Source organism: Rhamphochromis sp. 'chilingali', assembly GCF_963969265.1.
Source record: "Rhamphochromis sp. 'chilingali' genome assembly, chromosome: 2".
NCBI classification, from domain to species: domain Eukaryota; kingdom Metazoa; phylum Chordata; class Actinopteri; order Cichliformes; family Cichlidae; genus Rhamphochromis; species Rhamphochromis sp. 'chilingali'.
Window position 1 is genome coordinate 3,978,003 of NC_137930.1, and position 11,220 is coordinate 3,989,222.

Sequence of the window (11,220 nt, forward strand, 5' to 3'; positions counted from 1 at the left end):
AAAATTAAGACTTCAGCTCCTGACTATGACTTTTTAAAATCATTTTTTTCAGGCTCCTCCTTTTATTAGCGTCTCCGTGTAGAATCAACAAACCGCATCTGATCATGAAACATTGAGATGTTTAGTTTGGACGCTTAAAAAAAATCTTTCTTTACATATAAGTTTGAAATCAGTAATTCTAGATTTTATCATTCCTTTGTTAAACATATATCTAATAACTGAAAATAAATCTTAGGTATGTGTACTTTTAATTAGACCTCACAGCCACGGGATTTTTTTCTTGGCAACTCAATTGAAAACACTTAAAATGATTTTTACTGCTGATCTTTTTTTCTGGCAGGAATGAGCTTCCATACATTGATCTAAAGAGAATAAATACATAAGAAGCAGCTGATCAACCATAGTGGTGGTTTCTCAGTTCAGCTGGTGTAAATAATCATTTTCAGTGTGTGTGTGTGTGTGTGTGTGTGTGTGTGTGTGTGTGTGTGTGTGTGTGTGTGTGTGTGTGTGTGTGTGTGTGTGTGTGTTCTTATGGCTGGATGGCTTGACAAGATTTGGGGATTTTTTTAATTTATTGTAATTTCCGAGTTGAATATCTATGTGTGAGGGTCTATAGGACTTGGTAAATCAGGCTGGGGTCCTGACTGGCAGTCGGAGACGAGACCTGAGTGGTCGCCGGGGCAGTGCCTGCTTCACCCACCGGCACAGTTGTCGTCGGTGGGGATCCTGGGCCGTCAGCAGGCGGCAGCAGGCTGCTGTTATCGGTGGAGATCCGCTCCACAATGCTGGACAGGCAGTCCAGACTGGACACCACTGAACTGCGTTCGCTTTTCAGACCGCCTGCACAAAAAACAAGACATCATAGTAAATAAAAAAAAAATCATTAGGCTACTATGAGTTTTTAAAAAAAATTTTTTTTCTATCATTCATATTGGGGGACAAAGGTGACAAAACTGTTGTTATGGAAACACAAAAAACATAATCAAATCATCATCATCATCAAAACAAACCCCAAACCAATAATAATAATAATAATGATAATAATAATAATCTAGCTTTATTTTCAAATTATTTCGAATTAGTTGTTAGCATTAATCACAGATCTAGTTTAATTGTTTTCACGCTTGTTTTGTATTTAGGCTGCTTTACAGAGCTTAATTTAACTCAGAATATTGTCTCACTATTTCAGCTTCTGTATTATATATTAATCATTTACTGTCGAAAAGATCTAAAAAAAAAACAAAAAAACGAAGAAACGCTCTCTTTTTACATCAGCTGAAATTAAAAATGAGCTTTTAATTCAGCGTATGGTTTATAATCTTACTTTTATACGTTGCTCCTAACATTGAAATTACCATTAACATTGAACTTTTACGTTTTAAACAATTAAATAAAGAATCAGTTCAAAGAAAGCACAGCATCAACTGTTTTATTTTTATTGGCCTGCTGCTTTTATTGCGTCTTCTATTTGTCTTTCCCCGCTAACTGCCGTCACTTTACTGCGTGGTTTATTATTTTAAACACGTATTAAAATCATTTCTTACCGTTTGGAGTCTCGGAGAAATAAGAGCTGCTGTCATAACTTCCTCTTCTGGTTGTCTGACAGGTGGGGCCGTTAAAATCCGTCTGAAGAAGAAAAGAGAAAATTAAATATTGACAGAGACACTAAAGAATCCACCAGAGAAACCCCGCAGTGATTAGAAAATAAATCTAAATAAGTGTGTGTGTGTGTGTGTGTGTGTGTGTGTGTGTGTGTGTGTGTGTGTGTGTGTGTGTGTGTGTGTGGTAATGGTTGAGTCACGGTAGCTGTTTGTGTCATACCACGTTAATAAAGTCCCTGAACTCAGATATTATTTTTTTCCATCCACGTCTCTCCGTTTGTTACATCTGGGGTCTAAAAACGGTTTAAATCTGTTTCCTGTGTGTTTGGTGAGACGAGACGAAAGAAAATGTTTTAAAGACACTTTGAAACTAAATTTGCTTCGTTCCGATTCTGACACAAAATGGCCAGTAATGAAAAAGTTACACACAGGCAGCTAAATGATTCTATTTTAAATCACTATTTTACATGAAATTTAAACGTCATGAATAAGAGAATAAACGAATTGCTTGATTTGTCTCGATTCATCATAATAAAAGAATTAAATTAATATTAAACATCAGTTAAAATAAGAGTTGGAGCAGACAGTAAAATATCCCCAATTCCTTTGGCTAAATTCAAAAGATGGTCGGCTCCGTGCGCCTCTCTCACACCTGTCGCTCCTTGAACTCACCATGCCGTCGGAGCAGTTGGAGCGGGGGCTGGATGCGTCCGAGTCCCCGCTGTAGTGCTCCAGCACCGGGTAGAAGCCGTCTTCCTGGCCACCGCGCAGCAGCGCCTGCAGGGACTCGATGTAGCTGATGGCGTTGCGCAGGATCTCCACCTTTGGCAGCCTCTGGTTGGGGTTGGCCGTCGTGCAGCGCTTTAGGGTCTCGAAGGCGTCGTTGACCTTGCTGAGCCGCCGGCGCTCCCGCAGTGTGGCCGCCTTCCGCCGGTCCGCGTTGGTCGTCTTCCTCTTGCAGGCCTTGCAGGCCCAGAGCAGGCAGCGGCCCGCCTGGTGGTGCCCGCTGGGGGCGCGGACGTGCTCGTCGTCCTCCACCTCGGCATGGTGGTGGAGGTGCAGGAGGGAGGACGGGGAGGAGGAAGAGGAGGAAGGGGAGGATGAGGATGAAGAGGAGGAGTCGTCAGGCTTCAACAGCCCCACATGGACCAGCCGCGGGTCCAGGTCCTCGAAGAAGTGCATGTCACTGGTGTTAAAGCAGGGGTCGTCATAGAAATCATCAGCGGTGGGGATGGGGAAAGAGATATCCGACAACTCCATGGTTCAGTCCAGAACACAGCAGGAAGAAGAAAATCCAGTGATGACCAAACTTTTCTCTCTTTTTTAGGGAAGAACTGAAATGTGAAGCAGGATTCGGGGCTTTTGAGGGAATGTACAGTCCTGTCACAAACTGATCTGCCCTCCAGCCGTTGACCTGGATCCCCTTATACCTGGGACAGTGGGGGGCGGGTTCAAGATAATGGGGTCCACCGAGGTCTGTCCAATCAGCTGCTGGCAGGAGGGGTTTACAGCTTCACGGTAATTAGTGTCCGATTACCCCTCACAGGGCAGTAATGTACTGCTGCACACGGCGGGGGGCGTGTGGGAAATGTAAGTTTAATACATACATTTAAAAAATGCGTATCGATATCAGCAAAGTAAATATGCATCTGTTAAATAGCTGTCATTATTCCATGTGGTATACTTTTCTGTGTATTGGTTCATTGTCATGCTTTATTTGTATAATTTGAATGAATATTAATGACCTCTAAGGAATCATGACGTCATTAATTAAATAGTTTTATTCACGGCGTTATAATGCATTTAATTTGCAAGATGGACTGACGACATGTTCGAGTTAATTAATAACAAAACATATAAAAAATGAAAATATATACAGTTCAGTTATAAAACGCCTTTGTAAACCAAAGTAAAAAACGTGTCTATGCACTGGCGTTTACAATTATAATAATAACAAAGAACGGAAATTAGAACAATTTTTGAAAATTAATTATTAAAAAATGAAGATTTAAACTTGGTGGTAGGAGGTTAAAACTGTTGACAAAAAAAAAACACAAATTAAAGGCTAAATATAACTGATGTAGGAAAAAAAAATCACAATTAATATTAATAATAATAATAATAATTATTATTATTGTCATAATGTGGTATGGGTTTATTATTTCATTATTATTTCATATTTCATTATTCATTATTTTATCTGTGTATTTATTTGTTTGTTTATTCATTTAATTCGACAAATATGTCGAATGTAGATATGCATGTAGATATAATTGTAACCTCTGACCTCCTCTGTACCGTCCTATCAGAGCAGAGTTATTCCTCCAAGAAAAAGGGAAAATACAGCTTAAAACACACACACACAAAAAAACAATTAATAGTATTAACAAATATATATTTATATTAAAACACAATAAGTGATGCATCACTCATGCAACTGTATAGAAAGTCTCCATACAGCGATCAGGCTTCGTGTCTTTGCTGCGCCGCTTTTCAAGTGTAAATACTGCATGAAAGTGTGAACCGAGCAATCAACTTAAATGTCACCGAGTTTATTTTTAGATGCAGTGTTTCCCCTGCGACTGTCTGCACCCAGGACTGACCTCCTCCTCTCAGCTGTCACCGCTGCACCCGCTGCATCCACAAACTGCAAAATGCGCATTATCCCTTTTCCCAAAACACGCCGGCAGCTGTGCAGCTGCAGTGCACAACTGCAGCAGCTGGAGGGCGCCGAAGAAGCAGCCACCAGTGTGCAGGATGAATATCGCGCTCTTCTTTACTCGTGAGGTGAAATTTGCAGGCTATGAACTCATCCAGAGGTAACAGTTGTTAGAGGCTGTTTGCTGAGATGATGCTTGAAGTAGGTTTTCCTATAAGTACGCGATAAAATGGGGAAAATGCAAAGAATACTTTTTATTTTTTATCACATTTTTTTTCCAGTTCTGTGACATACACAATGCACCAGTTAAAATGAATCACAAAGACCCCTGAAACTCCACGTTATTTTCTTTTTTAATCCAAGCTTCAATCTCTAGGGTGAAAAAAATAATAATGAAGGAAATGAAATTAAAACCAGAACCTGCAGTTCCTCCAATGTTCATCTGAGGCTTCAAATATGAGTTAATTGACTAATTCCCGTGTTTTTGTATTGTTTGGCCAGGCAGAAACACTGCTTAGAGAACAGGTTAGAGTGACTGAAAATAGAGATGGACATGTACTAACAAGCGAAGAGGCGTTGATCAGTGAGCAGCAGCACAGCTTCATGCCGAGAAAGATCCTTATACACATGAAGTTTGCTTCAAGAACATGAACACTGTGAGGAATCTTGGAGGCATTTTTGACCAGGATGTGTCTTTCAGTGCAAATATTCAACAAATATGTTGGATTGTGTTCCTGCAGAGCACTTCATTCTCAGACTGCTGGTTTATTCGTGGTACCTAGAATATTGAAAGTAGAATGGGAGGCAAAACCTTCAGCACTCAGGCCCCTCTTCTGTAGAACCAGCTCCCAATGTGGATCTAAGAGACAGACACTAGCTCTACTTTTAAGATTAGCCTTCAAAATGTTCATTTTTGATAAAGCATAGAGTTAGTGCTGGAACAGGTGACACTGAGCCCTCCTGGGGGATTGTCACTCTGTGTTTAATTATTAGTTATGATTAATCTCTGGATCTCTTCCACAGCATGTCTTTGTCCTGTCTTCCTTCCCTCATCCCCAGCTGGTCATGGACGATGTTTTCCCCTCCCTGAGCTTCTGCCAGAGGTTTCTTGCTGCTAAAAGGAAGTTTTTCCTTCCCACTGTCGCTAAGTGCTTGTCTGATTGTCGGTAACTGTGCTTGGATAATACAATTGATTTTCATTGAATTGAATTTAACTGAATTGCGGTTGGATCATCCATCATGGATGCAGTGGACATGCAGGGGGTTGGTGTAACAGAGGAAGATGCTAGGGATAGAAGCAAATGATCCATGGTGGCGACTCCCTATAGCCAAAAGATGAAGAAATTAAAATGTCTAATGTTGAAGCAGAAATAAACATGTTTCCAAGCTGCTGCAAAAACAGTTCTGTTTATGAGGTGCATGGCCACATGGAATGACAGGTGGGTGGAAATACAGGTGGGTGTAGCTCGAGCTATTGGCTAAGCTTCACCTCTGCTAATCTGAACTTCTACTTTTGAATCTAATGTGCAGATTTCCACATTCCTGCTCCCAGAGGCTGAACTTCTGGTGTTGTGCTAATCCACTCTCATAGAGACCTTTACATTTTTCACTCTTTTCATAACAAGGCTCCAAAAACATGGTTCTCTCACCGATACATATTGCTCAAGGTTCTGAGGCAGGCCAGTAGACTCGTAAACTTTGTTTTTCACTGAAAACTTTCATATGGTATCAAAGATTGGCAGACCTTCTTTACACTTGACACTCCAACTAAGTTGACCCACTTTTGTTGCAGTGTTTGTAACTGAGTCTTTCTCCATGATATGTTCCTGTTATTTAAGCATCCTTGCTGTATTTAAAGCAGTCTGGGGATGTTATTTATGTCACTTCAAAGCAAAATGATCCTCAGCAGAAGTCTTTGCACTTTAACTGAATGAAATGAAACATAAAAACCAAACTAATGGGAAATGCTGTCCTGTGGAGGGACACAGTATTTGAGAGACAGATAACAAGGTGTCCCAAACTGCTGCTGACTGGGCCCGGGCCTCAGGCCTGAAGCAATTTTACACGACTCATAAAGCCGGGGCTGCGGTTGGAGGGCACGCTGCGACGCGCCAACGCCACCACCGCCGAATCCACTGGCCATCTGGAAACGCCATCAGCACCACCATCCCTCTGCCACAGCATTAATCTCGCCAATTTTCCGGAACTCGGGGGGGGGGGGGGGGGGGGAATGTACACCCTGACTGGCTTATGGCCAGAGTCAGGGGCAGGTCTCCGGGGGTTTAACCTACCCTCACCCTTTCCTCCACCGCCTCACTCCGTCCGATCACTAACGCCTGCCCCAAATGAAGAGCTTCATTCTAAAATGAGATATCTGCCGTTTGAAAAAAGAAAAGAAACGCAGAGATAGAAACACCTGCTCTGACAAAATGACGGATAGCGGGGGGGAAATAAATCCTCGTGCTGAGACGTTCCGGGATGAACGTGAGGTTGCTGTCGGAGTAAAACGAGAAGGCAGTTGCAGACTGAAGCTTCTCTGTCTCACAGATAAAGTTCAGATCGTAAATATTGTTTCAAAATGGATCCACAAGTCAGCTCCTCATACTGGATAATTTAAATGGCCATCAGGACCCACGAGGCTTCTACCACAGCAGCAGTGCTCATCACGGCATCTCGTGCCTACTGAGGTGTCCCTGGGCAGCAAATGCTCTTGACCCTGACCTCCGGGTAATGTCTGTTTTTTCCATGGCTTAAAGTGAGAAAGTACATTAACTCAAGTACTGCTAAATACTGTATGTTTGACGTTAAACGTGGAATAGACAGTAAGACGCATTATTGCAAAATGTAGAAAAAGCGTGATAGATAAATCCATGGATGTGGATCCTCCTGCTCAGAGGCTCTGACTATGAGTTCAGACCTGTTTCTATATAAAATGAAAAACTTTTGAGCTGCTGTGGAAGAAATGCCCAAACTACAGAAGAGACCAGCAGTTAGTGTAGCAACAATACGTGAAATAAGAGACAGTGATGTGTACCCGGCTGGCAAATTTGAAGTGAAGTATTGAAGCTACGGCTAGGAGCAAAGGAGGCTGCTGGTCGACAGATGGCAGGTCGGAAATACGGAGGGTGATCGACACAACCAGAGCCTGGCTTGTCCACTAGTGACTAACTGTGATAAAAAGTGATGTTTGATGAGCAAATCACTTCATACGAGGACAAGTCTTAAAAATCAAGGTATGACACTCCACATGTGACAGGTTTTTCTGCAATACTTTACTGAAGTGATTCATTTAATGCATCATGATAAATAGTAGTTTTTTAAAAGACAACTTAACATTACAGGCTGTCCTGTCACCAAAACACTAAAATGAGACTACACAAGTTTGTGTCACATAAAAGAAGATTCTTATTAAAGCAATTCATCAGAAACATGTCAAGGATGTGTTAAATAATCCTATAAACTACTCATATAGCTGAGCAATGAAAGTATTGTGAAACACTAATATGACGGACAGTAACAGTTAACTTATGTCCCTGACTTATTGAATCAGGTGGAGCGAGTGTAGATCTGCAAAAGACTTAGAAGACGTGTTTGTAGCTCTGATTTCAAGTTAGATTTTTACATGACAGGAAACTAAATAATAGTCAGATTTAATATTTTTCATTCAGGTTTAATATAAATTCCTATAATATAAATTTATTAGAGTACCAATCAATATAATGACGGGAACACCCATGTTTTTAATTAACTAAACATCCTGTCTCATAAATAGAGTTCTAGCTTTTTGTAACAACCGAAGTGATTGAAATGTAGTCAAAAATTCAAATTCGATAAACATTTTATCATATCAACATGATATGAAAGCATACTTTGCTAAGTTGTGTGTGTAGACACACCACTGGTTCATCTATTCATTTAAGTGTCCTTTTGTGGTGTTAAGTAACTTAAGGATTGGACTGAAAATGAGAGAAAAAGCAGCCAATTCCCAAAGGAAAACTTGGAACGACCTTCGGAAAGAGACGGCTCAAGACTTGCCATAACTAAGTATGAGTAGACGATGGGTCCTACAGCCATATTTCTGAATTTTCTGCATCTTTTTCATCTTGTGTCTGTGTCCTCTCACTGGCTCAGAGCTGAGCACCCTCCGTTCATCCTCCTCTGTTGTTTCACTTCGGCAGGATGAGTGACAGGAGAGGCTGGTTGGTCTCCAGGAGGAAATAAAGGCTGATTGTCAGCCTGGGACCGAGGTCAACAGGACTCACACCACCGATATAGCTGCCCCTGACCCTCAGACACATCAGTTATCACCTGAGCTGGACCCCACTGCAACAGACACACTGCAGGAGGCCGCTCAGCTTCCACCAGGTGATGCTGTGCTAAAGGAGGTCTGGCAGAGGATCTTTTATTTCATTTTCAAAGTCTTAAACACGACAAATAAAAAAATGAACAAGTACTGCTTTGTCTTACCAAATTCTACTTTATATTTTTATTAATGACAATAATGGACTTCTAATTCTAACAAAAATAAAAAGGGCCAGACCTGCAGACTGACAGCAGAGGTGTCAGCCTTCACACCTGCTGCCTGCTGTAAACCACCAACACTACAACTACTGCATTGTCCCCCACTGCTGGCAGATTGCTTTACACACACACACACACACACACACACACACACACACACACACACACACACACACACACACACACACACACACACACACACACACACACACACACACACACAGAACAGGATTAGGTCGGAGCTACAGATTTACTGCTCTACAGTTGTTGGGTTTGTTGTGTTTGTGGACTGAAGCCTGAGACTTTAGACTGAACGTCCTTTTCTACTCTAAAGCCCAGGTTGACTTCATGTAACGCTTATTTATTGAGCGCTTTTAACAGAAAAACTGTCACAAAATGTTGTTCAACACAAAAGAGTGAAGTAAATAAAAAAGTACATGCCATAATAGCCGAGAAAAAGACGTCACGAGACACAATAAAATAAACAGGTATGTCTGGAGAGTTTTTCTGAGTTATGCGTTTCATATTAGACACGCCCACCAATGGTTTTATTGCTGTTTCGTTGTATTTTAAGCATTGTATTTATTTCCTAAAATGACACTGCATTAATTATACTTCAGAATGTGAGTCATTATGGTCTAGCCTGAAACATGATGTGAAAAACATAAACATACACTCAGTTTGTCCAGACGTTTATGAAGAACATTTAGGAAGAGCACAATTTATTTATTCAGTTGACATATATTGAAATGCAAGTTTGGTTTATTTCATATAGTTACATAGTTTACATTATGTATAAAGTTTCTTTTGTGAAGACAGCAGGGACATGTCCAAAGGGGGTACATGGGGTGGCACCAGCACCTTCGAAATATGATTGACTTTCCTGCAACTGGAGTTCACAGAGAGGGAACTACATTAGACAGAAGAGGGGACTCAAAGGATGAAGGCAGACTCGAGAAAAGAAATTGATTTGTGTAAAAATCAAGTTTTGTGGAAGCTATTTTTATAGTTATAGTTCCTGAATCTCTGTGGCAAAGGTGGAAAATGCAGAGTTAGTATGATGGAGCTTGAATAGCCATAATACGTGGTAACAGATCAGGTTGGGGAAAGTCTGAACTGTACAGATGAGAGATTTTATTTGTACTTTTCTACTTACAACAGCTCACGATGAACCTATCCATGCATCGAGACATTTGTGATGCCTTTTCCTGTCACTGTGTTCTGTCTCTGCCACAGGGAGGAGTCTAAATACTAAATAAGATGGTTTTTACTAGAGATGTTCCTGGTGACTAATTTCTTAGTCAGCTAAATGAGGGAAAAAAGTCTAAAACTAAGAAACAGATATCAAGTTATATTTGAGAACTGTTTAATGTCAAATAGTCATTAAACAAAGGCATTTTTAACCATTAATCACATTCTTCATTAATGAATGGTTGTATAACATTAGGACACAGCAATTTACCATCATTGGGAATCAATTAAATGTAAAACAATTAGATTAAAGGACTAGTACTTCTGCTCCCGACTAGTAAAAATAGCGACGCCTAGTCGCAAACATCGGTAGTAATTTCATACTGCTTCTCTGGTCTTACTGACCACTCAAAGCATTGACATACCAGCGCCGTGCTTTATATTGTGTTATATATGCAATTAAACCGCTATTTTTGTTTTCACACACTCTGCACAATCTTTGGAGTTAAATATAAAGCCAACAGACACCTTAGTGTGGGGAGCCGGAGCTTTGTTGCTAATGCTGCTAACAAAGCTCTGGTTGGCTCAGCACGTTTTCCAGCCAAAGACTGAAAGTGATATCAATCCTGTGGGTGTGATAAAGAAAGCATACTTCTTTCTTTCACTTAACCTCTGCAGATCAACTTGTTCTATAGTTTTATCATGTTGACCATGGCAGATTATTAATGCCGGCCTCTCCGGATTCCCGCAGCTTCCTTAGAAATCTGGGATCCAGCTTTGTTCAGAGGATCCCAGTGGACTCGTGGCTGTGTAGGAACGCCGGCCCTCACTTTGAATTCCTGTCTCTCATCACATGACCCAGCTTATAAATACGTCCCAGCTCTGGACTCATGTCAGGCATCATGTTTTCATGCTTTAGACCGAACAGCTGGGCCACTAAACACAACAAAAACAGATCATCTGACTCCTGCAGGGAAACAAAAACTCCCCCAAACTACATTCTGACTTTTGCTGTGTTGGGTGAACATTTGTGTTCAATGTTCACCCAACACAACAAAAGTCATGAAGAGGATTCAGTCTCCTGGAACAAGTCTGACCTTGAAATGCCATCAGTTTTCTTCACGGTTGCATCAAGCAACCCTTTGGGGCTGAATTACTGAAAGATTCTGAACATCTCATTCTGAACAAAGCCCATCTATGACAGCAAGCTCCTGTAATATATTAAAAGAAGAAACCAGAGAAACCAGA

General features: G+C 41.0%; 1 protein-coding gene across 1 annotated transcript; it reads right to left on the reverse strand.

The window, feature by feature from the left end:
• Positions 1 to 462: 462 nt before the first annotated feature.
• myod1 (myogenic differentiation 1) lies at positions 463 to 3,008 on the reverse strand. Its single transcript, XM_080867034.1, has 3 exons — positions 2,274 to 3,008; positions 1,545 to 1,626; positions 463 to 840 (listed from the first exon to the last, which is right to left on the reverse strand). Exons 1-3 carry the CDS (start codon positions 2,859 to 2,861, stop codon positions 611 to 613), a joined length of 900 nt encoding a protein of 299 aa, XP_080723160.1. The 5' UTR covers positions 2,862 to 3,008; the 3' UTR covers positions 463 to 610.
• Between the last annotated feature and the right edge of the window lie 8,212 nt (positions 3,009 to 11,220).

What these genes read in the sequence shown, in the direction of transcription:
- myod1 (XM_080867034.1), bottom strand. Translation starts at nt 2,861, where the DNA reads ATGGAGTTGTCGGATATCTCTTTCCCCATCCCCACCGCTGATGATTTC. An exon ending in CCAACTGCTCCGACGGCATG is followed by an intron (nt 1,627 to 2,273) that starts GTGAGTTCAAGG and finishes TTTCTTCTTCAG; the next exon opens with ACGGATTTTAACGGCCCCAC. An exon ending in TTTCTCCGAGACTCCAAACG is followed by an intron (nt 841 to 1,544) that starts GTAAGAAATGAT and finishes TTTTTTGTGCAG; the next exon opens with GCGGTCTGAAAAGCGAACGC.